Here is a 27,024-nt window from a genome sequence, read left to right as displayed (position 1 = left end):
GATTTTGATTGAGATTGAGCTTAATGCATAGATCAAGTTGAGAAGAACCAACACCTTGCTAGTATTGAGTCTTCCTGTCTATTAACATGGAGTATCTTCTCATTTATTTAGTTCTTTGATTTCTTTCACCACAGTTTCATAGTTTTCCTCATGTAGATCTTACATATATTTTGTTTGATTTATACCTAAGTATTTGAATTTTGGTGTACTAATGTAAATGGTATTGTTTATAATTTCAAATTCCCCTTGTTCATTGATGATACATAATAAAATAGTTCACTTTTGTATTTTAACCTAATATCTTGCAACCTTGCTATAACTGCTTACCAGATCCAGGAATTTATTGATCCATTCTTTCCAATTTTCTACAGAGACAATCATGTCATCTGCAATGTCCGTTTTATTTCTTCCCTCCCAGTCTTGTTTATTTCCTTTTCTTGTTTTACTACATTACCTAGAATTTCCAGTATAATGTTGAAAAGCAGTGGTAACAGGGCACATCCTTACCATGTTCCTAATCTTGTGGGAGTGCTTTGAGTTTCTCACCTTTAAGTAAATTAGCTGTAGGCTTTTTGTACATAATCTTTATCAAGTTGAGGAGGCTTTCCTCTATTCCTAGTTTACTGAGTTTTTATTATGGATGAGGGTTGGACTTTATCAAACACTTTTTTTGCATTTATTAATATGACCATGTGATCCTATCTTCTTTAGTCTGTTGATGTGATAGGTTACATTAATTGATTATTTATTTATCCATTCATCCAGCAATTGATATTAGGTTCTTTCTGCCTTTTTACTATTGTGAATAGTGCTGCTATGAACGTTAGTGTACAAATATTTGTTCAAGTCCCTGCTTTCAATTCTTCTGGGTCTATACGTAGAGGTACTAAAACATATGGTAATCTTACATTTAATTTTTCAAGGAACACCATACTTACTTCCATAGCAGCGGTACCAGTTTTCATTCCCACCAGTAATGCACAAGGGTTCCAATTTCTACATATCCTGCCAACACTTGCTGTTTCTTTTTTTTTTTAATAAAAATCATCCTAATGGGTGTGAAGTGGTACCTCATTATAGTACTGATTTGTGTTCCCCTCATCATTAGTGGTATTAAGAGTGGGGTTTTTTGTTTGCTTTTTTTTTTAAACAAAACAACCTGCATGATTCTCATATGGGTGGCTGGTCAGACCCCACTTTTCACAAAACACTGAACCTATATTAGTTAGGCATGCTTCAAAATAGGTAAGAAGTGAGAACAAAGTTGACTCAAAAAGTACTTTTCAACAGGAGGCAAGTTGAAAGAGCCCCTAATGGCCAAATATGAAATATTGAGCAATAAATAAAATAAGTAACAACAGTATTATATTAAATATTTCTGTGTCCGTTGAACTCTTAACACATAACAAGGATGAAAAAACCTAATGTTCATCTTTAACCTGTCAAAACACATATAGGCCTTTTCCTAAAGACTTTATAAGAATTTGCCTTTGTTTACTTGGGGCTCCAAATCATATGAAATAATACTATAACAATTCTGTAACTTCCTTAGGAGCAGGAGATGCATCTTTTCAACCTCTGTATCCTTAACCTACCACTCAATAAATTGATGTATTGGGTAGGGCAAAAGTGGGTTTACACTAGTGAATATGCAAAAGTTTATTCTTGTATTATTAATTAATTATTGTATTATTCTCCACACAAACAACTGTAAACCTACTTTTGCCCCACCCTATATTTAGTGAAATATCAAATGTCATCTGAAAATGTAACTTTTTAAAAATCTGTAGTTTATAATACATTTTAAGTGAATATTAAGTATATCAACAATAAAAATGTACTTCCAGTCACGATGGTGGTATAGGCAGACATGGTTCATCTCTTCCCACAACCACATCACAATTACAACTAAAATATAGAACTGCCATCATTCAGAACCATCAGAAATTGAGTTGAATGGAAGTCTGACAACTATGGAATTAACGAACCACATTCATTCAGACTGGTAGGAGGGGCACAGATGTGGAAAGGGCTGACCCCTCACCCATGTGTGGTGGATAAAAATTTGGGAAGGATATCTTGCGAGCCAGGAGCCCCAGCCTCACACCAGGCCTGCAGGCCCAGGGTTCCAGTGCCAGGAAGATAAGTCCCCACAACTTCTGTATGCAAAAACCAGTGGGGGATGGAAGTCAATGGAAGAAACTTCTGGAGCCTCAAGCAGTGCCTCTTAAAGAAGCAACAAATGGACTGACCTACGCAGACTCACTCACTCATCTGAGCTCCTCTGCCAGGGTAGCTTGAAAGGCACCAGTGGTATACAGGGAGAAGCTGAAGTGCCTGGCATTGAGATGAGCGGAGGCCATTGTCCCTTTTCTAAACCCTCCCCTCAGAGAGTCAGCAAGCTGGTACCATATCTCAGACTCCATCAACCTGACTACACTGACCTGCCTTGGAGATCCCCAGAGACTCAGTCCCTCCCAACTTACAGGCCCACCCAAGCTGCTTTTCCATATGAATAGCTGGTCTTGGCTTCTGCTTCACTACTTCCTAAATCCTCTCAAATAAGTGACAGCTGGCCTCAGTGAGCCCGAAGCCTGGCATCAGCAGCAGCCAGCCTAGATTCATAGCTTGGCTTCAGATGGGTATCTCCAAGCCCAGTACAAGTAGCAGCCATCTAAGATTGCTTTATAGCTCAGGAAGGGTGGCCCTGGGCAAAACACAGGTGGGAGCTGACCTTGGCCTACACCACCCAGGAAACCCCAGGGCCAGCATACCCAGTGGACAGCTACAGACCACCTTGGAACACCACCACCCTGCCCCTGCACAACTGATTCTCCATGGAGAGTGGAGGTTCATGGTAAGTGGTCACGGCCAATACTTGCAGCCAACTGGCCTGGGCAAATCCCTCCCATTGATCTGGCAACAGCAACCAAGGCTCAACTATGAGAGGAGGGTGTACTCAGCCCACACAAAGGGTGCACCTCAAGTACACAGCTTCAGTGATAGGGCAGGCTGCGTCACTGGACCTTACAGGACACCTACTACATTAGGCCATTCTACTAAGACATGGATGGAGTCAAAGCAGCTCTGCCTAATACATAGAAACAAACACAGGGAGGCTGACACAACAAAGAGACAAAGAAACATGTCCTAAATGAAAGAGCAGATCAAAACTCCAGAAAAAGAGCTAAACACCATGGAGATAAGCAATCTACCAGTTGTAGAGTTCAAAACACTGGTTAGAAGGATGCTCAAGGAATTTAGTGAGGACCTCCGCAGCATAAAAAAGATGCAGTCAAAAACAACAGACACACTAATTGAAATAAAGAACAATTTACAGGGAAACAAAACTAGAGTGGATGAAGCTGAGAATCAAATCAATGATTTGGAACATACGGAAGCAAAAACAACAAGAACAACATGAAGAAAAACAAATCCAAAAAAAGAGGATAGCCATGGCTGATGTAGCTCAGTGGATTGAACACTGGTCTGTAAGCCAAAGAGTTGCCTTTTCCATTCCTGGTCATGGCAAATGCCTAGGTTGCAGGCCAACCTGTTGGAGGACTGCAAGAGGCTACCAGTTGATGTACCTTTTAAACACATTGATATTTCCCTCCCTTTCTTCCCATCTTTCTAAAAATAAATAAATAAAATCTTTAAAAAAAGAAAGAAGATAGTATAAGTAAGTAGCCTCTGGGACAACTTCAAGAGGTCCAATACTCACCTTAGGGGTGCCAGAAGAAGGGAAAGAGCAATAAATTGAAACTATTTGAAAAAATAATGAAAGAAAACTTTCCTAATTTGGTGAAGGAAATAGATATGCAAGTCCAGGAAGCACAGAGAGTCCCAAACAAGATGGATGTAAAGAGGCCCATGCCAAGACACATCATAATTAAAATGCCAAAGGTTAAAGATAAAGAGAAAATCTTAAAAGCGGCAAGAGAATAGAAGTTAGTTACCTACAGGGGAGTTCCCATAGGACTATCAGCTGATTTCTCAACAGAAAATTTGCAGGCTAGAAGGGATTGTCAAGAAATACCCAAAGTCATGAAAAGCAGAGACCTACAGCCAAGATTGCGCTACCCAGCAAAGCTATCATTTAGAATTGAAGGGCAGATAAAGAGCTTCCCAGACAAGAAAAAAATAAAGAGTTCATTATCACCAAACCATGATTATATGAAATGTTAAAAGGACTTAAGAAAAAGATCAAAACTATGACAGTAAAATGGCAATAAATAGAAATATATCAACAATTGAACCTAAAAAACAAACTAAGCAAACAAGAACAGAGAAAGAATCAGGGATTCAGAAAGCGTTTTGATGTTGTCAGATGGGAAAGGGGCATGGGGGGATGGGTGAATTGGTGAGGGGATTAAGAAGTACAAATAGGTAGCTACAGAGTAGCCATGGAGATGTAAAGTACCGTACAGGAAATGGAGTAGCCAAAGAACTTATACACAAGACCCATGGACATGAACAATGGTGGGGGGCTTGCCTGAGGGAGTAGTGGGTGCTGGTTGGAAGCACGCAAAGGGAGAAACATCAGGACAACTGTAATAGCATGATCAATAAACTATAATTTTAAAAAAAATAAAAATGTACTTTTGAAGGAAAATGCTGAATATTCCTGACCAGTAGCTTAACAGTTTCAATCACCAAGATTTAAATCAAAATCTGCCCTAACATACAAAAAATTATTTTCTACTTCTATTATATGTTCCTGAAATAAATAACCACCTGTGTAGGATGTTCTAGTAAACAACAGTGGTAGAGACAATTTTTAGTGTTTTCCCAATAAGGAGGCACATTTATGTACTCTGCAGCAAAGTATTAGCAATCCAAATGTCTTAGTGCCATTTTCATTTCCACAAAACACTGGACAGGGACAGAGTCTGACATAAAGGTGGTAAGGAAATGTTTTTGACTGCAGTGACAGGTCTAAGCAATTCTACTCAGGGGTAAATTCTGCCCGTAGGTTTTTACTAAATTAAGATAATTTAACATGAGATTTAATTTTTTTGCTAAGAATTCAGAAGAAACAGCACACACAAAAGCCCAACACAGGAGACAGTTTAGGGAAACAAAAGCAAGGAATTCAGTGTGACTAGAACAGAACTGGCAGAGAGTTTGGAGATGAAATCAAAGAGACAGTAGGAGGCTAAATCACTTAAGGACTTGGACTCTTAGCACGAGCGAGTGGCAATGATGAAAAGCCAATGAGAAAGCCTTTACAGACTTTTTACAAGACTATATTGCTACTTTTAAGTCAGGAGGAAAAAAGTTCATTGCTATAGTTTCATATCCCACATTGCAAATAAAAATTACTTGTGAGGTCTGATGTCAAAGAAAAATATTCATAATATTTTAAAAAGCTGTTCAATATATCTTTTCCCTTTCCAACTATTTATATGCATGAGCCTAGATTTTCCTCACATAGTTCAACTAAAATAGCATATTACAACAGATTGACTGTAGAAGTTGATAGAATCCAGGTTTATTCTACTAAGCCAGACATAAAAGTAATTTGCAAAAATGTGAAACAATGACACTAGCTAATTTTTTTGTTGGAAATACAGTTATTTTCATTAAAATGGTATTGTTGGTAACATGTAATATTTATTATTTTTAAATATATATTTTTTGTTTTGTTTTTTTAAATATAAATTCATGGGTATAACCCATATAAACAATGCTCTTTGGGAGCCTCAATTTTTTAAGAGTGTAAACAGGTCCTGAGATAAAAATCTTAAAAACTACCAATCTACCAATCTAAAACATCCTGGAGTAACATTCCCCAATCACCACTAATAATTTTGGAGGATGCCTTGTCAAGTTAACTACAGAAAATCTATTTACAAATAATTTAGTCAGCCACACACATCATCCCTGTTCCCATACTGAAACCTCAAACCATACATCTTTTAGTCCAGTAACTTTTAAAACTTTTAGAGGGGCCAGGGAAGATCCCAAGAGAAATGTACACTGAACTACAATATATAATACATAAAAAGTGAAGCTACCCTGATTAAAGTGAACGTGGTGACTCCTGCCTCAAGTTCATCCATCAATCCCTGGTAATTCCTCAATTACCAGGAAGAACCTCTAAAGCACTTCGTAGAATTACACAGACTACAGTTTTAAAATCTTTAAACTGCTGCTCAAATTTGCTGCTTACAAGACTCTCAGAAAGCTTCTGTCATTGTTTCAAAATAATCATTTTCAACTTCATCCTCCAGTAGACATCAGATGTATAGTATTTACATCTATATAGAAAATCACAAAATTGTTAAATCTCAAAGAGAACTCCCAGACCCATAGAATGTCTAAGGATTCTTGAGAAACAATGTAAAGACTGGTAAATAGATTGAGTTAATCTGAAAAGACTTCCTGAAGGAGACACTATGACAAGGCAAGCAGAAAAGTCTTAGCTCAGATACGAGAGGTTTACTTAGGAAGGGCACTGATGACGAATGTTTTCTAGTTAATACGGAAAACTAGCTGCCAGGCAGTACGTGACTCTCAAACACCAGAGTTCTGCAGGTTACATTCAAAAGTTTGTATTTAAGCCCTGACTGGTGTGGCTCAGTTGGTGGAATGTCATCCTGCAAAACTAAAGGTTCCTGGTTCAACTCCCAGTCAGGGCACATGACTGGGTTGCAGGCCTGGTCTCTGGTTATGGCATGTGAGAGGCAACCAATTGATGTTTCTTTTGCATATCGATGTTTCTGTCCCTCCCTTTTCCTCTCTCTAAAAAATAAATAAATAAATAAAATCTTTTAAAGAAAAGGTCTGTATTTAAAGACACTGAAGTAACTCCCCATTCCTGAATCTAGGGCAGAAGTATATTTATTACTTTAGAAACTTCCCTAATGCTAGACAAAATTCGAAAGGTGAAAAGTCACCAAGTCTGAAGCCTTAATAAGAAAACTTGCTTCCAAAAAAAACATTATTCTAGTTCCACATAAATTGAGATTGACATAGGATTGGGCTGTGTCACTGTTCAAAGACAATAGAGAGGAGTCATTAATAGTTCTAACAGTGAAGCAGAAAAATTATTTTAGCAATATTGCAGAACGGTTAGAATAGGCTATAGGCTATAGAGAAGTCTAGGCATGAGCTGACCAAGAACAACTAGGAAATAATTTCATAAATAAGTCAGCAATGCTTTCACAATCTACTTTTAGCGTTTAGTAGTATTTTAAAATACTTTTTAATTCTCACTCAATGATATTTTTATTGACTTTAGAGAGAGGAAGGGGGAGAGAGAAAGGGAGAAACATCAATGTGGAAAACATTAATCACTTGCCTCTCATACGTGCCCCCACTGGGGATTAAACCCACAACCTAGGTATGAGCCCTGACCAGGAATTGAACCCACAACCTTTTGGTGTACAGGATGATGCTCCAACCAACTGAGCCACCCAGCCAGGGCTGTTTAATAGTATTTTCTATGCTTTTTATTGTTGATGCTTGAGAAGCTAGATGTTATGTGGAGTTACCTATTTGGCTACCCAAACTCCTATGAGAAAAACAATGCAGATCAACTAATTTCAAGAAAAAAAATTGTCTATTAAGGTAAAGGGCTAAATGAAAAAGATAATTTTAATATTCTGTAATTATTAAAATGAACATCTAGTAGCCTATAACCTAGACTGGGGAAAGCAAGATTCTTTTCTCCCTTAAGCAGATGTGGCCAGGGAGATTTTTAAAAGGGGATGGGGGGACGGAAGCAGCTTTCAGTATAAAATTTGGGGCATCTTCAGTCATTAGTATAAAGCAGCTTTATACTTTTTCTCTAACATGTCCATTCCTCATCATTCCCTCTGAATTTTCTAATACGTGTAAGATGTCTCCAAGAAACTATTAACTGTTCACTGTATTCCTTTTGATGTTTATTCATGAAAACCTATCCCGCATCTTACTAGCACACATCCTCTAATATTTATCATCTTCATCATATACTTTCTTTAAAAACAGAATAGAAAAGACATCTATATCGAGGAATGTTGGTCAAAGGGTACAAGGGGCCCCATCACAGAGCCAATCGGTAAAGCTTGGAAGAGGGTTCTGGCTATTGTTTGGTTGGTTTGTGTTTTAGCTACTGAGGATCAAGGAAATCTCTGTCAAAACACTGGCAGAATACAAACTAAGGAACTACACACACCAAGGAACGCAATCTTTGAAAAAACAGTTTGGGAAAGTCACTAAATAAACCCTAATACAGCCTTCAAAAATCAAGCAAAGAACATAGCAAGCCCTGGGGAACAGAAAGAATCTGAATTTCAAGAGGCACCATATTATAATATTCAAATGTCCAGTTTAAAAAAAAAAATCACAAAGCATTCCAAAAAATTGACTGAATTAAAAGGAGAAATAAAGAGTTCTATGGTAATAGTTATTAGTTCAAATAACTATTAGTTCAAAAAAGGAAAGTATGATGCAAACAAACAAAATTGACAGAAACTGTCCTTGAGGCAGTCCAGACATCAAACTAAGTAGATAAAAATTTTATAATAACTGACTAGAATATGCTCAAAGAACTTAAAAAAAAAAAAAAGTGAATAGACTAAGGCACCTCTGGAATAACACCAAGCAGATCAAAACACGCATTGTGAGAGTCCCAGAAGGAGTGAGAGAATGGAATAGAAATAATATTTGAAAAAATAATGACTGAAAATGCCCCAAATTTGATGAAATACATAAATCTACAAATCCAAAAAGTTCAATAAAATCCAAGCAGGATAAATTCCAAGAGACATACACTGAAATACATTATAATCAAACTGTCCAAAGACAAACAGGGAACTTTAAAAGCAGCAAGAGAAGGAATTCTTTAAGTACAAGGGAGCCTTAATAGGATTAACAGCTTATTTCTCATCAGAAACAATGGAGGCCAGAACACAGTAGAATGGCATATTTTTAGTGCTGAAAGAAATCTCTCAACTAAGAAGTTTATATCTGGCAAAACTGTCCTTCAAAATGAGGTACAAATTAAGATATTCCAAGATAAACAAAAGATGAAGGAGTTCACTACCATTAGACCTGCCTGACAATAAATGTTAAAAATAGTCCTTCAGGTTGAAATGAGAAGACACTAAACAGCAACTTAAAACCACCTGAAGAAATAAAGGTATCTAGAGTAAAGGTTAATACAATAAAAGCTAGTATTATTGTATGTTTGGTTTGTAGCTCCACTTTGTATTTCTCCTGGATTTAAAACACAAGTGCATAAAAAATAATTATAAATCCATGTTATTGGTCACACAATGATGTATAAAGATATAATTTGTGATGACAGTAACATAAAGAAGGGAGGACTAAGCTGTAGAGGAGCAAAACTTTTGTATGCCATTGAGTTAAGTTAGTATCAATTCAAACTACAATGTTATAAGTTTGGATGTTAAATTTAATCCCCATGGTAACCACACAGAAAACATCTAAAAAATACACACAAAAGAAAATGAAATGGGATTCACAATGGCTCATTACAATAAGCCAACTAAAAAAAAAGAAGGTAGTATAAAATGAGAGACAAAAAAAGGTATAAAATGTTAACACAAAATGTTGAAAGTCCTTCCTTACCAATCATTACTTTAAATCTAGCTGGCTTAAAACTCTCCAAGAGATCAGCAGGATAGATTAAAAATCATGATCCAACTATATTCTGCCAACAAGAGACTCACTTTATACCTGAAGATACAAATTAACTTAAAGGGAAAGGACAGAAAAAGATATTCCATGAAGATACTAATCAAAAGAGAGCTAGATGGCTACAAGAGACAAAAAAAGGACATTTTATGTTAATAAAAGTATCAATTTATCAAAAACATAAAACAATTATAAACATATAAGCACAAACAACAGAGCCACAAAATATATGAAGCCAACAGTGACCGAATTAAAGGGAGAAATAAAGAGTTGTACGATAATAGTTATTAGTTCAAAGCACAAAGTTCACTAATGGATAGAACATCTAGACCTAAGGTCAATAAAGACATAGACGACTACAACATTATAAGCCATTATAGCCTGTAAGACACATATAGAACATTTCTCCCAGTAGCAGCTGAATACATATTCTCCTCAGGTGCACATGGAACATTCTTCAAGATAAACCATATGTTAGGCCACAAAATAAAGTCTCAATGAAATCATACAAAGTATCTTTTCTGACCATAACAGAATAAAGTGGGAAATCAACAATAGCAGGAAAACTGGAAAATTCACAAATATGGCAAAATTAAATACTACATTCTTAAACATCAATGAGTCAAAGAAAAAATCAGAAGGGAAATTATAAATACTTAGAGAAAACAATGCACCAAAACTTGTAAGATACAGCAAAGGTAGTGCTCAGAGAAAAATTTATGGCTTTAAATACTGAAAAAGAAGAAAAGACCTTAAATCAACAGCCTAACTTTACATGTTGGGCTACTAGAAAAAGAATAACTGAACTCAAAGGAAATAATAAAGGTTAGAGAGAAATAAAATATACACTAGAAAAAACCAGAAAGAATCAATGAAACCAAAGTTGCTTCCCTGAAAAAAAATCAACAAAATTTACAAAACTTCAATAGACTGTCTAAAAAAAGAGAGAGAAGACACAAATAGCTAAACTCAGAAATGAAAGTGGGGACATTACTACTGATCTCACAGAAAAAAAAAGATAGTAAGAGAATACTCTGAACAATTATATACCAGCAAACTAGGTAACCTAGAAGAAATGAACAAATTCCTTGAAACACACAAATTACCTAAACTGACTCAAGAAATTAAAAATCTCAACATATGTATAACAGTTAACTGAGTTAATAATGAAAAACTCTCAACAGAAAAAGAAAATCTCTAAAAAAAAAAACCAAAAAAGCCCAAAACCAGATGGTTGCACAGGTAAATTCTACCAAACAAGTAAAGATTTATATAACACCAATCTTCTAAAACTCTTCCAAAAAACACAAGAGGAAGAAACATTACCCTGATACCAAAGGCAGGTAAAGATATCACAAGAAAAGAAAATTACAGACAAATATCCTTTATGAGTATAGATGCAAAAATCTTTAACAGAACACTAGCAAACTGAATCCAACAGCATATTAAAAGGATTAGAACACCTTGACTAAGTGGGATTTATCCCAAGAATAAAAAAGTGGTTAAACATAAAAAAAAAAAGCAATCAATGTAATTATACCACATTAATAGCATGAAGGGGAAAAAAACACAACATGATCAGTTAACTCAGAAAAGGCATTTGATGGAACTCAACATCCTTTCATGATAAGAAAACTCATAAAACTAGGACTAGAAGGCAACTTCCTCAACATAATATATAGCATTTATGAAAAACCCACAGCTTGCATTATATGTAATGCTGAAAAACTGAAAGTTTTACCCCTAAGGTCAGGGATAGTACAAGAATGTCCACTTTCGGCACTGCTATTCAAAACTGTACTAGAAGTTCTAGTCACCACAACCAGACCAAAAAAAAAAAAAAGAGAGAGAGAGAGAGAAAGGAGGAAGGGAAGGAGTGTGTAAGGGAGAAAGAAGAGAAGAGGAGAAGAGAGAAGAGCAGGAAAGAAAGGTATCCATCCAGAATGCAAAGAAAAGTAAAACTTTTTTTTTTTGCTATTTGCAGGTGACATAATCCTGTATATGGAAAAATAAATACCAAATAATCCACAGGAAAGTTATGAAAGCTAGTAAATGAATTCAGCAAAGCTACAGGACAAAACCAACACAAAAAAGAGTTATGTTTCTATATACCTACAATGTACAACCTGAAAATTATTAGTGTAATTCCATTAGCAGCTATGAGAATTACATATAAAATCTAAAAGAATAAAATACCTAGGAACAGATTAAATCAAGGAGGTGAAAAACTTTTATCCTGAACACTACAAAATATTGATGAAGAATATTAAAGATGATCTAAATAAATGAAAAGACATGCAATGTTTCATCAGCAGGAAAACAATATTGTCAATTCTACCAAAACAATCTACAGATTCAATGCAATTCTTATCAAAACTGCAATAACCATTTTTTTTTTTTGCAGAAATAGAATGCCAATTCTCAAATTTGTATGAAATTGCAAGGGGCCCTAAATTGCCAAAAAATAATAAAGAAAACACTTCCTGATATTAAAACTTAATACAGAATGCTACAGTAATCAGTGTGGTGGTGTCGTAAAGATAGACATGTAAACCAATAGAATTGTGACTCCAGAAATAAATCTGTGCATTATGGTCAATTGATTTTTGACAAAGGTTCCAAGTATGTCCAATGGATAAAGATCAATCCATTCAACAAATGGTGCTGGGACAACTGGATTTCCACATGCAAAAAAAAAAAAGAAAAAGTAAAATTGGACACCTAACTCACACCAAACACAAAATTTAACCTAAAGTGGATCAATGACCTAAATATGTAAAAGCTAAAACCATGAACTTCTTAGAAAAAAGTTTAAGAGTAAATCTTTATGACTGCGTATTTGGCAACGGATTCTTAGATATGACATCAAAAACATGAGCAATGAAAGAAAAAAAAAAGTTAAATTGAAATTTATCAAAATTAAAAACTTTTGTGCACAGGACATTATCAACACACTGATGGACAACTTTTTGGTTGGGTTTGAATGGGAGAAAATATTTGTAAGTCATATATCCAATAAGGGTCTAATATCAATAATATATAATTATCTCCTAAAATTCAACAACAAAAATACAAGCTGATTTAAAAATGAGCAATAGACCTGGAAAACATTTCTCCAAAGAAGATAAACAAATGGCCAAAAAGCACATGTAAAGATGCTTAACATCATTAGTCATTAGGGAAATACAAATTCAAACCAAGAGCACAATGAGATCATTTCACACCAACTAAGGTGACAATCAAAAGTATATATAACAAATGTAGGTGAGAATATAGAAGAATCCGAAACCTTTGTGCACTGCTGGTAGGAATGTAAAATGGTGCAGCTACCATGGAAAACAAATATGGTCATTCCTCTAAAAGCTAAACAGAGCATTTCCAAATGACCCAGCAATTCTACTTTTTCTATATACCCAAAAGAACTGAAAAACGAGGCCTCAAACAGGTATCTATATACCAATGTTAAACTGAAAATGGGGTCTCAAAGATACTTATATACCAATATTTATTGTAGCATTATTCACATGTATACCCCCATCTTCAAGGCCAATGGAAGGTTTCCAGAATTTGACTTTACGAGAAAGTTCTTTTACTGATTTGTTTTCGCCTGCCTCTGAGGTAGCCCAGCCTAACAAGGAAAGTTAACAAGTAGTCATCTTTATGGCTGCATGGTTGCACTACTCAGGGTACTAGTGAAATGCCTAAGTGTTCCTGATTCACTAGTTCATGTAGTAATAAAAGGGTATCATTTGCATTGTTTCCTTTTGTCCTTATTGCTTTGTTTGTGGTTTTGTACAAAGGTTTAATTATGAAATAAACTTCAGTATGAAATGCAAACTTTATTTGATAACTACTAAAGCAAACTGTATACTATTAATATCAATAATTAACCTTTGACTTTTAGAACTTACTCTATTTTTTTTTAAGCACAAGAGGTTTGGGGGGAACAAATTACCCACTTTAAGTGGAGAAAGACTATAATTCAATTATCCTGAAAGAGGCGATTTATAGCCAGAAATGACCCTGGCTGGCTATGAGAATGAGCCTCTCAGATCTCTACTCCAAGGAATCTAATTGACCGAGGGGCCCAGCTGGTGCACTCTGAAATCCATCACTGTGTTTGAGCAGAGGCCACACTTCTCACCGGCTGCTCCCAGTCAATGACTGAACATAGCAGGCATACACACTAAGGCAGGCATACATACATACTAAGGAAACCTATCCTGGGATTGAGGAATTCCTGTGATAGGCAACTTTCACTCAAGGACTTCCTGAGGCCTTGGTGAACAGCAGTCGAGGACACTTTCACCTAAAGTTCCTTCCTTCCTCTTCTCCCTCCTTCACTGAGATTCAGGCTTGCACCACCATCTGACAATTCTCCTGACCTCCATCCTCATTTTCTCTCACAAGTACTTCTAGTAAATTTCTTGCATGCTTGATCCATCTTGGCAACTGCTTCTCCCTTGAAGCATGTTATTTTTTTAATCTAACCATTTTAAAGGAATCATTGCTAAAATACATAGCATTTGCTTCCCTATTTGCTAAAATAAAATACATTGAAAATGACAACTCCAATGCCTTCTTACTGGTGAGGACCTAAACTAAGACCCACCTAACTCCATACATTAGCAGTTTATTTTTGAGGGGACAGACTCAGAACCACATGCAATTTGACAAATACGCACAGAGCATCTGCTATACATGAGCAATATGTTAAACATTACAGGGAATACAAAGGTGAGTAAGAACCTATTCTTGCCCTTGACTAGCTCCCAAAGTTGAAGAGGAGAGAAGCCACAAATACAAACTTCAAAGAACAGACTATAATTAAGCGTTGAAATTAAGGTATACAGTACTAAGAAAAGGAAGAGGTTCATTTTACTTAGGGGATGGAGTTGTAGTAGAAAGACTGTAGAGGAGATGGCATTTGAACTGTACTTTGAAAGATATCATCAGAGTGTTCAGTTTAAGACCTGCCTGGAATTAACGAGGACAGTCCAACAAAGATGCCTCCTATGCCTGCCGCACTTGGCTACCTCCAAAGTATAAATCTGTCCTGTCACAATTCTCTCACAACCTCTCTTTCCCAGAGTACTGATGGTTTGTTAGTTCCCTTCCAAGTGTACTCCTTTCCCAGTATTTCCTCTTTCATCACCATTGCCACTTAGACTTCTAAGCCCGAAACCTGGGAGTCAACTTTGACTCCCCTCTCTATCACTACTGTCATTTAATCACTAATCTACCTCTAATTCTAAAATCTGTCCACTTTTCTCTATCCCCACAGCTACTGCCTTAGTCAAGAACACCATTATTCTGTGAATTGCTGCAAAATCTCTTACCTGGCCTTCTTGCCTATAGTTCTACTGCCATTTAATCCATGCTCTATAGAGAGCAGACAGTGGCCCTTCAAAATTCGTATGTAATTGTCAATACCCTGCTTAAAACCTTTAGGTGGTTTCCACTACTCACAAGATAAAATGCAATAATTAGGTTCACAAGATCCAGTCCCATGCTCCTGACTCCAGCTACACAGGGCTCCTCAAATGTTGAGCTCTTCTTGGACTCCAAGTCACCACAAATCCTTGGAACATACTTCCTCCTCATGCTCACATAGCTAGTTCCCACTTTCGCTTAAAATGTCACTTCCATCATTCCCAAATATAAACACACAAGGACAGTCTCCTAGCTTCCTATTGCCACCCAAGACCATTACTTCTCAGCCCTTTCCTTTAGGATCTCTCTTTCCATTTACTCCTTCCTTTAAACTTACTTTTTTATGCAGCAGAACTCCCCCCCCCACCCCCCCGCCAATGTAATCCTATGCAGTGTCAATATATAAAAGGGCTGAGCCTCTCAACTTAAAGCTAGGGATTTCAAAGCCCTCTTTATTCAGCTGCCTTGTGTCCTACAGCACTTCTTTCCTAAAATCTAAGGTATAAGACAATTAGAACACCATTTTACTTTATTATGCTGCCTACTCAAAGGAAGCAACACAGCGTAAAGAGCTATCTTTAAGGCTAGACAGACTTAGGTTCAAATCCTAATTCTCCTTATAAGATCTTGAGCAATTTGCCTCCCAGGACCCAATTCATCAGCTGTAAAACTCAGCAGTAAAGATTAACCACCTTGCAAAGTCAATGGGTGGAACAGAGATAAATCTGTACGGTACCAAGCAAAGTGGCTAGAATCCTGCCACATAGCAGGAACTCAATAAAATTCTATCTGCTATGGTTTATCCAGGAAATGTAAGGTTGTTTTAGCATTCAAAAATCAATCAATGCAATTTACTAAAAACCTTTAAATCCTTTATTTGTAAAGGATTTATTTATAAGATCTTGAGGATCTTATAAAGGAGAATAATAAAAGAGAACTACCTTATGATCATTTCAACAGGCACAGAAAAATCACTTGACAAAGTTAAAATCCATTTATGATTTAAAAAAAAACTCCAAAACTCTCAGAAAACTAAAAATGAGAGGGGAGATCCTCAATCTGACAAAGAGCACTAAAGAAACTAACAATTAACATCACACAGTGGTAAAATAAAACATGCTTTTTCCTTAGGAGTGGGAAATGGCAAAGATGACCACTTGTAATGGAGGTCCTTGCCAGTAAAATAAAGTCTAGAAAAATAAATAAATAATAAGTAAATAATCAGGCTATCTCTACTTGCAGGTGACATAATTATGTAAAAAAAAAAAAAATTCTATGAAATCTACAAAACAACTACCAGCAAGGTCAAAGAATATAAGCTCAAGATACAAAAATCAGCTGTATATTTATGTACTCATACCAAACAATTAGAAAATAGATTTTTAAAACAATTTATAACATCAAAAAACAAAATATTTAGGATTGAACTTAACCAAAGATATGTAAAACTTCTATACTGAAAACTACAAAGTGTTGCTGAGAGAAATTAAAAAGTCTAAATAATGTAGATATACCATATTCATGTAACCAAAGATTTAATATTATTAAAATGTTAATTTCCCCTAGATTCAATGCCATATAGATTCAATGCCATCACAATAAAGATCTCAATAAGATTTTTTTTTTTGGTAGACATTGACAGGATGGTTCAAAATTTATTTTGAAATTCAAAACCCAGAAACACTAAAACAATATTTTAAAAGGACAAAACTGGAAAACACTACCTAACTTCAAGGTTTACTATAAATCTACAGCAATTAATAGTGTGTTACTAGAGTAATGATATATAAATAGATCTGTGAAATAGAATGGAGAATCTTGAAATACACATACAATATATTTGTTATATATAACATTTAAATATGTAATATTTACATAAGTAAATATTATATATTTATTTAATTTTTTAAAAAAGCACATCGATACAATCCAACAGGGAAAGTCTTCAACAAATAGTTCTAAAATAAGTACATATCAGCATTTAAAAATTAATCTCAAGCCCTGACCGGTGTGGCTCAGTTTGTTGAGCATCATGGCACAAACTGAAAGGCTGCCAATTTGATTCCCGGTCAGGGGATATGCTTAGGTTGCAAGTTTGGTCCCCTAACTGGGGAACATAGGAGAGCCAACTGATCATGTTTCTCACTTCGATGTTTTTATCCCTCTCTTTCTCCCTTCCTTCCCCTCTCTTTAAAAATAAATAATTTTTAAAATTTTTAAAAAATAAAATAACTTTAAAAACGAATCTCAATTCTTACCTCATGTTATACACAACAAATAATTTGAAATGGACCATAGATTATATGATAAAACTATAATGCTTTTAGAAAACAGCCTTAGGAGATTATCTTCATGACCTGGTGGTAGGCAAGCGATTCTTGGATACAGAGAGCAATAACCTTAAAACAAAAGAACTGATAAATTTGACTCTTTCGGTCCTGGTGGGTGTGGTTCAGTTGGTTGCAGTGTCGTCCCCGGTAACCAAAAGGTTGCGGGTTCCATTCCCCGTTGGGGCACATGCCTGGGTTGCGGGTTCAGTCCCCCAGCCCAGATGCGTAGATCCCAGGTTAGAGCGTGAATGGGAGGCAACCAATTGATGCTTCTCTCTTGCATTGATGCTTCTATCTCTCCCTTCTCTCTCCCTTCCACTTTCTCTAAAAAGCAATGAAAAAATGTCCTTGGGTGAGGATTAAAAAAATCAACTGTATCAGTATTAAAAACTTCTGCTCATCAAAAATCACCATTAGAAAAGTGAACAGACAAGCCACAGGATAGAAGAAAACATTCATAAAACATATTCCTAATAAAGGACAGTTATCCAGGATATACGTCAATATTAAATACTCTTACAACTAAATACTAAAAGAAAAACCCAATTTTTTAAATAGCCAACAGATTTATGCAGACAATGCCCAAAGATATACAAATGGTCAATAGGAACGTGAATAAGTGCTCAATGTCATTAGTAACCTCGATAATGCAAATTAAAACCACAATGAGTTACCACTACATACCCATCACAATGACTAAAATTAAAAACAATTAACACCAAATATTGGCAAGGATGTCGAGCAACTACAACTCTCATACGTTGTTGGCAGGAAGGCAAAATGGGTACAACCACTCTGAGAAAAGATCTAGCAGTTTCTTCTCCTGGTATTTACCCAAGAGAAATGAAAACATCTGTCTACGAAAAGAAACTGACTTGCATAAGAATATTCAATGCAGCTTTATTCATAATAGCCCCAAGCTAGGAATCCCTCAGGTAACCATCTACTTGATAAATGAACTGACATATTAATATGATAGAAAAAAAGAATTGAATTCTTGATCAATGCCACTTCAAAAGCCTTACCAAAAATATATACTGTATGATGTTATATATGACCTTCTAGAATACATAGATCTATGATAGGATTATAAAAGATGAGAACATCATTTGCTTCTGGGAGGTGAGGGCAGTGAATGGGTGAAAGTCACATGAAGGAAATTTTCCAAGTGATAGTAATGTTTGATACCTTAGTAGAGGTTTGGGTTGCATTTATTTTTTAAAAACTCATTAATTGGCAAAATTAATATTTGTATATTTCATTGCATATAAATTTTACCTAATAAACAAAAATAACCGTAAGCAAATACTGAACTTTAGTTAATGATATGCATGCTGAAATGTTTAAGGGTAAAGTATTCCGATGTCTGCAACTAATGTTGAAATGAATTTTAGTACACTGTTGGTAGAATGCAGACTGGTGTGATCACTGTGGAAAACAGTATGGAATTTCCTCAAAAAATTAAAAATGGAACTGTCCTTTGCCTCAGCAATTCTACTGCTGGGATTATACCCTACGAATCCCAAAACACCAATTCAAAAGAACCAATGCACCCCAATGTTCATAGCAGTGCTATTTAGAATAGCCAAGTGCTGGAAACAACCTAAGTGCCCATCGGTAGATGAGAGGATCAAAAAACTGTAGTACATTTACACAATGGAATAATACGCAGCAGAAAGGAAGAAGGAACTCCTTACCTTTTGTAACAGCATGGATGGAAGTGGAGAGTATTATGCTAAGTGAAATAAGCTAGTCAGTGAAAGAGAAATACCATACGATCTCATTTATAAGAGGAATCTAATGAACAAAATAAACTAATGAGCAAAACAGAACCAGAGGCGTGGAAACAATAACAGACTGACAGCGGCCAGAGGGGAGGAAGAAGGGGGATAATGGTGGAAAGAAGGGGAAGGGACTAGTCAAGGAACATGTATGAATGACCCATGGACATGGACAATGGTGTGAGGACTGACTGTGGGTGCAGGGGCTGGGCTGTGCAGAGGAGGGCAAAGGGGGGAAAATTGGGACAACTATAACAGAATAACAACAAAAAATTTTAAAAAAAGAAATGCATCAAAACATAAGATCGATTGGTGAATGGATGGAGGGATAGGTAAGTGTGTGATTGGTATATGGGTGTTTACAATTCTTTCAACTTTTCTGCACATTTAAATTTTTTCATAATAAAATGTTGGGTAAAAAGCTTGATCACAAGACAAAAGTATTTTAAAATGAAGTGTAGTTTTTTTCTACTCCATCTAGAGCTATAATTAAAAAAATACATTATGGGGAATGGGGATTTCATCATGACTTGGTGAAAGCACCCTCACTGCCATGATTTCTGGACCTCTCTGCCACTGCTGGAACACAGTCTTCCTCTCCACGGCAATACATTACATAATCCTTGTGGACTTCAGCATCATCCATGTATGCAACTCATCATTCAATACGCCAACTTCAGAGCTTCTAATTACCTAATCTCCTTCACCTCTGGAATCTTAAAACTCTAAAATAGAATAATCATCATCTCTAGTCATAGACCCTACCTGTTCCCAATACCCCCCACTTCCAGTGTATCAAGATTTTTAATCCATGGAGTCCTCATTTATACCTCCATTACTTCTCTTGTACTTTTACTTCCTCTCTATCACCTGAAATATCCCTATCTTCTTAGTCCCTATTGCAGCCACCTGCAACCAACAATCCCTCTCTACCAATTTACCTGAACTAATAAGTGTGGCTGGAGGAAAATCTCACAACCATCAGACCAATAAATGCTACTCCAAATTTTTGGTCTCCACACTCAGCACTGCTCAGCAATGCCTTTCTAGTTCACTGGTTGGCTCCTTCTGCACGCTCCAGAGCAGCAATTCCAAAATTTAATCACGCTTCTTAAACTCCTTACTCATTTCTTTCCTCAGTCTATGTAAAGGATCTTGCCTTTATTTCATCATCAAAGTAGAGGCTACCTAGCATGAACTCTCTGCTCTTCAACCTACAAACCCATCTTTATCTCTTTTCCACCCATTTCAGAAGAATCGCCCTTACCAGAGGTAGTATAACATAGTGTTTAAAAATGCAGACTCTGTAAGCAAATTACCCTTCCTAAACCTCAGTTTCCTCTCTTGTAAAATGGAGGCAACAATAGCGTCCTGTGAGAATTAGAGACCATATGTGAAGCACTTAAAATACTACAACAAATACTTCAAGGTAAATTGCATGCTTGCATTCTTGAGCTCATCTCCTTCTTGTTCAGGATTTCACCAGCATTCTCTATCACTCCCTCCCCAAATGCTAACATATATACCAGTTTCTCTCACCTTCAAATAAAAACAAAAATGTCTTCTCCAATCTTGAATCCCCTTCGTGCCACAGAAGTATATCTTTTTCCTTTATTTCCAAGTTTCTAGAAAAAAATAATCTCAGAAAAAGCCTTCTGTCCTTGTTATTCTTTTTCCATGCTCTCCCATCTTCTACCCTCCCACTGAAACCACTAAAACATAAGTGACCCTTTAGCTGTCAAATCTAATACTTTTCCGGTACCTTATTTGACTTTTCTATAGCCTGACACATTTATGGCTCCTCTTGAAACTCCTTCCTTTCTCAGCTTTTCAGACATTAGAGTGCCATCCTTTCTACCGGGCTCCTTCCTTCTTAATCTCCTTTACTCACTTCTCTCCCTCTGCTCTCCCCCTACACACTGTTGTCCACTCTCTCCCCCAGTTCTAATTTCAGTCTTATTTCCACTCAGCCAACCCTACTTCAATCTTACTCCTAATCATTTTCAATGGGTGGACTCATCTACTTTTTTTAAAACACCTTCTTTGAGGTACAACTGACTTACAATATATTGCATATATCTGAGCTGTACACTCTATTAAATTTTAACATATGTATGTGAATATAACCCTGAAACAATGGGCACAATCAAGACAAATGAACATGAAAGAACTCCCCCCTGAAACAACCACTAACCTGCATTTTGTCATGATAGATTAGGTTTGCATTTTCTAGAATTTTATATGAATAGAATTATAAGCATATACTTCTTTTTCAGTCTGGTTTGTTTCCTTCAGCTTAATTATTTTGAAGTTAGCCATGTTGTCATGTGTATCAATACTTCATTTTTCCTATTTCTGAGTAGTATTCCAATATATGGCAATACCAAAATTTGTTTATTCACTCACCTGTTGATGAACATTTGGGTTGTTTCTAATTTTTTTTTTTTTCTGAAGAAAACTACCATGAACATTCATGTGTAAGCCTATGTATGGATACAGGCTTAATCTATTCTTATGGCTTTACCTAGAAGTCACAAATCTGCTTTGCCAAATACCAACAACCAACTGCCAGTTCGAAAAGTCTACCCGGATAACCCAAAAAGGCTTTCAGATCAACATGTCCACAACTCACCTTGTTATGCTGCTCTATCCATCCCAGCAACAGGGTTTCCTCCTACATTTCTATTCTGACTAAAGGCACTCCAACCAAAAGCTTAAGGCTTTCTGCTCTCCTACCACTTCTCCCAATCACTCAGTGAGTCTCTCAATTCTGCCTTTTAATTATCTCAAATAAAATTCATCCCCATACTTCCATCCTAGTTCAAATGCACTCTTCGTTCAAATGCATGTCACTTCTTCGCTGGGCTACTAAACTAGCCTTCTAACCCTTCTCCTCACCTAGGGTCTCGTCTTCTCCAATCCATGTTCTATTCCATGGCCAAAGTGAATTTCCTAAAATTCAAATCTTAGGTTACTCCCTATTTAAAATTCCTCAATGACTTCTATCCCCTAAAGATAAAAATTCAAACTTCTTAGCTTAACATACAAAAAATTCTTTATAAACCAGTTTTCTCTCCACACTCATCCTCTGCCACCTCCCATCATATTCTAACTTTGTCACTTCTGGATCATGTCCTTTACCTTTTTATCCTTAGTGCTGAGAGCAATACTTGGTCTTTAACAGGCATCATGATATATTTGTGCAATAAATAAGATAGAACTTAAGAGTGGTAGATATGGAAAGACATTCTGGGCATATTCAGGAAAAGTAGTCCAGACTGCTGAAGCATAAAGAATATAAAAGATTATAACAGACAATCCAGTCTGAAAACCAGGATGAAGCTGTATTATCTATCACCATCAATCCCATGCTAAAGAGTATGCACTTCATCCTATGCCAAAAGATAGCAATGGTTCTGAACAAAAGGGTGACAAGTTCAGAAGTGTACTATAACTTCTGAAATTTAAAAAAATAGATAAAGCAGAGGTGAGGGGCAGTGAACTCAGTTAAGAGGCTGTTCCAATAGTCTGAGAAAGGGAACTCAGAACATTTCACCTAAGAGGGAATAGACTAAAAGAACATGTCAAAGGGGAGTGAATCTACAGACTCTGCCTGGGTGTGGGCAGTAATGCAAAGAAAGACCTTGGAGATGACTCCAAAGTATTGAATCATTCAAATAAAATACAGTAATAAAGCCATTAATCAAGAGGAAATTTATATCATGGTAGGTAGAAGGGATTAGAAATGATGACTTTAGTTTGGGTATTCCCTTACCCCTTCATTCAAATTTAAGTGCCTAATAAGTGGTAGGCGCTGCATGGATGGAGGATAAAATCAGGGTTTAAATGTCATCTCTGTTTTCAAGGACCCTCCAGCCTAGTTCAGGAGGAGTAGGGGTTGAGGGGAGGGGGCGTAGAATTATATAGAAAGTTAAAATTCATTGTTAAGTGCTAGACTAGGGTGCTAACAGAAAATAAAGATTTTCCAACTCAGCACTGATGATTTGAGAAAAGATATGGGGTTTAATTAGTCCAGAAGGATGAGCAGTGTTAGGCCAGGCAAAGGGCAGTCCAGCTGAAAAGAACATTTCCAAAGGGTTTCAGGTAACGCAACACAAGTTGGGTGCATCTGCACACAATGCAGTAAGTCTAAGGGAAGAATTTGAGATATGGAGATAGCTACTTGAAACGTCCAGCAGCCAGGTGAAAATGCAGGTTTTGAGCTACCGAGAGCAGATCCAGATGTGAAATATATTTTCAACCTTGTTTTAGGTGGCTTACAATTATTGTTAGTGGACATTTTAAGTAAGATTTGGAAGAACCTTACATATCAGCTAGATTGTGAACACTTCCACATCCTCTCATCACTTTTACTGTCCTCCAAGGGTATCTCTGCTTAAACCATAACTGTAAATAAGCAAAGAGAACTGGTAGGAACTGTGGTGAACTGGAATTACTACATGCTATGTCTAAAAAGGACAGTTGTAGCAGTTTACTTCCTTGCTTGAAAGTGGGCCCACTGTGGAGAGAGCTTCCTATTCTTTAAGAAAAGCTCAAAATTCAGATTTTATGTAAAATGTCCCATTTTTAAATATTGGCAACTAATTACATTAAAATTAAAATAACACAGTGCCAGCCAAACAAAATTCTTCTGTGGACAGATTTCAACAATGGCCACCAGAGTAGAGCAGTTAGACCTTGTCTGCCAACTCCTACAATGCTCTTTTCACTGCTTCCTAAGCCCTTCAACTGATAGGGTAGCTTGGTGGTTCCCCTGGGATAGGCACTGCTTGCTTCCAAACAAAATAGCCCCAAGTTGACATGCTCTATGAGTTCTTCTGTATAGTAACAATTTTTCTGTCTCCTCTGTACCTTGATCAGGATACCAATCAGGTCTAGCATCACTGAGTCCTTAGTCACCTTTTATTAGAAGCTAACATGTCAACCTTATGGGTAAAACAAAAGTCAATAAAGTGAGAGCCTGATGGGATTTCTAATGAATAAAGTATATAAGGCATATAGCATCTCTTTGGTTTTCTCTGAAAACAATATCACAGAGATGTCTGTGACTACCCAGACATCCAGACACCTGACAGTAAAGGTCGCAAACTTTTATCTGAAATATTTGAGCAAATTCTGCTAACAAACCAGTTTCCACTGTAATGCACCAAGAGGGGGAGAGGGAAACCAGGGCAAAAGGGAAAGTAAAAGTTGCTGGCCTTTGAGAAATATCAGACACCTTTTAAGACACAATTTTTAAAAGGATAAATGTTTAGAATAAAAAGAACACCCACAGTCTCAACTTTCAGTAGGAGTAAAAATATATTTTCATCAGAAAACATGAAACATTGTTTGAGCAACACGAAATTGGGATTTAGAAACACGATCAAAAGAGTAAAGCAATAAAAAAGGGAGAAGGAAAACAAAAAAATACTCTGGTTGTTTTTAATGTTCATTGAGACCAGATTCTGATATTTCAATGTATTTAAGTCACAATGTTGCTTTTGAAGCTTTTAAAATGTATCAACATTTCCTAAAACATTTAGAAAGTACAGACCGTGTTATAACTTTAGATAACAATGTGGCAAACTGGAACACACACACACACACACACACACACACACACACACACACACAGAAAGGTTAACATTTCTAATCCATAAACCAAACGATAATACAAAGATTCTCAGACTCCAGAAAGAAAAGAATGGCATGTGCACCCGCCCCTGTTCATCGGAGTGGGGGAATTCGGGGCAATGAAGAGTGATTACAGAGGGTGAGCAAAGCAAGCCATATTTCTGCTGGCAGGCGAGCCCTGCAATTACTTAGAGCATGCATTATGGCCAGAGCACTCTCGAGCCCACTAAAACGAACAGGCTGGTCACCTAAAAGCGGAGGCTGACAGCAGCTTCGGGGCAAGACCGAGGAGGCGGAAAAGTGGCCTCCTTTGACCTCCGCTGAAAACTAAGGCTCCTCCAACTCTGGTCAGTGAATCAGGGGGAGGGCATTAACCTGTCAGTGATTGTATTATTCGGACAAACTCTCCCTGGGTTCCTGCGGCCTTCCCACACACCGGGTGAATGTCAACACCGAGGCCAGCGAGTGTCGGGGAACCGCTCAGTGTGCGCCCTCCTTTCTGGGAGGCGGTTAGACCGGGAAGAAAGACGGCCCCGCGCGCCCCGCCTCCCCAGCCCCGGCCCGGTGCCCTCGCAGGGGTTGCAGCGGGGAAGCAGGGTCCCGCGAGCTCTCACCTTTTTCAGGGCAGGCACTAGCAGCCCCCGCCACTTGGACACGTTCTCCTCGCTGAAAAACTCGTACGGCAGCTGCTGCGCCTGCATGGTGCCCCCGGGGTGCCTCTGGGAGGGGAGGGGGCGGCGGCGGCCGGGCCCGGGAGCCGCGAGAGGGCGAGCTCGCAGCGCCGAACAGGGCCGCGGCCCCACCACACGGCCCGGCCCCCTCCGGGTGCTGCGCTGCCGGGCTAGCCCCGGAGAGGGGGCTGGGGGGCGAGGCCCGCGTCCGGCCACCCACCCGACACAGGTACCAGCCGCGGAGAGCGAACGCAGCCCGGAGGCGGCGGCGGCGGCATCCCGCACCACCGCCCCGGGGCTGGGCCCCCCACCCCTTCCTGGCCCGCCGGCGCCGCCCCGGGTTGCCCTCCGCCGCGGCCGCCGCCCGCCTGCTCGCTCGCCCGCCCGCCCGCCGGGGCTGCGTTCCGGGCCCGGCCTGGCCCCGCGGCGGAGCCGGCGGCTGGGGGAGGGCGTGTGAGGGACGCTCCGGCCGCGGCGCACGATCAGCGCAGCCGGGACCGCGAAACGCGAGCGACTCCGAGTAGGGCGGAGTTGGGGCCGGGGTCTAGGGGGGAGGGGAAAAGCCCGAGGTCGTTGTTTGGGAATCTGGCTGCCCTGAGGTGCCGCCGCGGCCGCCGCAGACGCCGGTGTAGCGCTGGAGCTTCCTACTAGCGAACTGAACCTGCTCGCTACTGAGCATGCGCCGCCGGGCAGGGCCAGTTCGCTCCGGGTTTTCCGGCTCCCCGGCGAGGCGGAGGGAAGCGCGAGGGCGCGCGGTGAGGCTGTGGTGCGCCCCCCAGGGCTGCCAGGGAGGGGTGAAAGCGCTGGGAGAACTCGAACCCTGGGCCGAGTGGGGCCTGCGGTGTGGAAGGCGGGGCGGGGCAGTCTGGATGAAGCGGCCCCCATTGTGCAGGGCCGCAAAGGATCCCACCCCTCTCTTGGAGTCCCAGTGCTTTTCTTTTCTGAAAGGGGTGTGTATGTGTGTACTTTGCTCTGAACATGAAGATAAGGACTGCCCAGAGCATGCAGTGTATAGTAAACAGACTGGACAAAAGAGAGGTAGCTTAGTATTTGTGGGGTAATAGAAGTGATTGCAATGGTCCCAGTCGGTTTGCACGGCATCAAGAATAAATTGTGTGTGTGTAACACTGATTTTATGTGTGCGTTTAATATTCAACATGTTCGTCTTTCAAACCCACTTCAAACATGAACTCCAGTTACCTCCAGTGGAAACTGAGGCCTCGTCTGCAGCTCCCAAATCCCACAGCACTTCACTCGTGGGCATTTCGTTCAATAGCTTCTCTTTTAACAAGGTAACAAACTCTTGGAACGCAGACCTTTTTCACCAGGAGCTCTATACAGAACGGGCACTTAGTGAAAGTCTGTGGAATGGTAAAGGGGCATTACTGTAACTTGTTCCTCCATCCCAGGGATGCAAGTGTTTGTTTACAATAACGGCACTGTGTGGCTGGCTTGTTATGATTTACCATTAAGCATGTTTTGAGCATAATCTCATTTAATCCTCATAGCAATCCTGTCGTCTTC

The 27,024-nt window shown here is 38.4% G+C and overlaps 1 protein-coding gene across 2 annotated transcripts in view; it reads right to left on the bottom strand.

The window, feature by feature from the left end:
- The window catches only part of SOS1 (SOS Ras/Rac guanine nucleotide exchange factor 1), a 124,052-nt gene extending 98,234 nt beyond the window's left edge, over positions 1–25,818 (bottom strand). For both annotated transcript variants that reach the window (XM_054567570.1, XM_054567579.1), the window contains exon 1: positions 25,444–25,818. In XM_054567570.1, coding sequence (XP_054423545.1) covers positions 25,444–25,530 — 87 coding nt within the window. In that variant the 5' untranslated portion in view covers positions 25,531–25,818. The remainder of the gene's footprint in view (positions 1–25,443) is intronic.
- Positions 25,819–27,024: the final 1,206 nt, after the last annotated feature.

Source organism: Pteronotus mesoamericanus, unplaced genomic scaffold (assembly GCF_021234165.1).
Source record: "Pteronotus mesoamericanus isolate MK-2021 breed Mesoamerican mustached bat unplaced genomic scaffold, CSHL_Meso_final contig_101, whole genome shotgun sequence".
Classification (NCBI taxonomy): Eukaryota; Metazoa; Chordata; class Mammalia; order Chiroptera; family Mormoopidae; genus Pteronotus; species Pteronotus mesoamericanus.
Note: the sequence above shows the minus strand (reverse complement) of the source record. Positions and strands in the feature narration are given on the sequence as shown.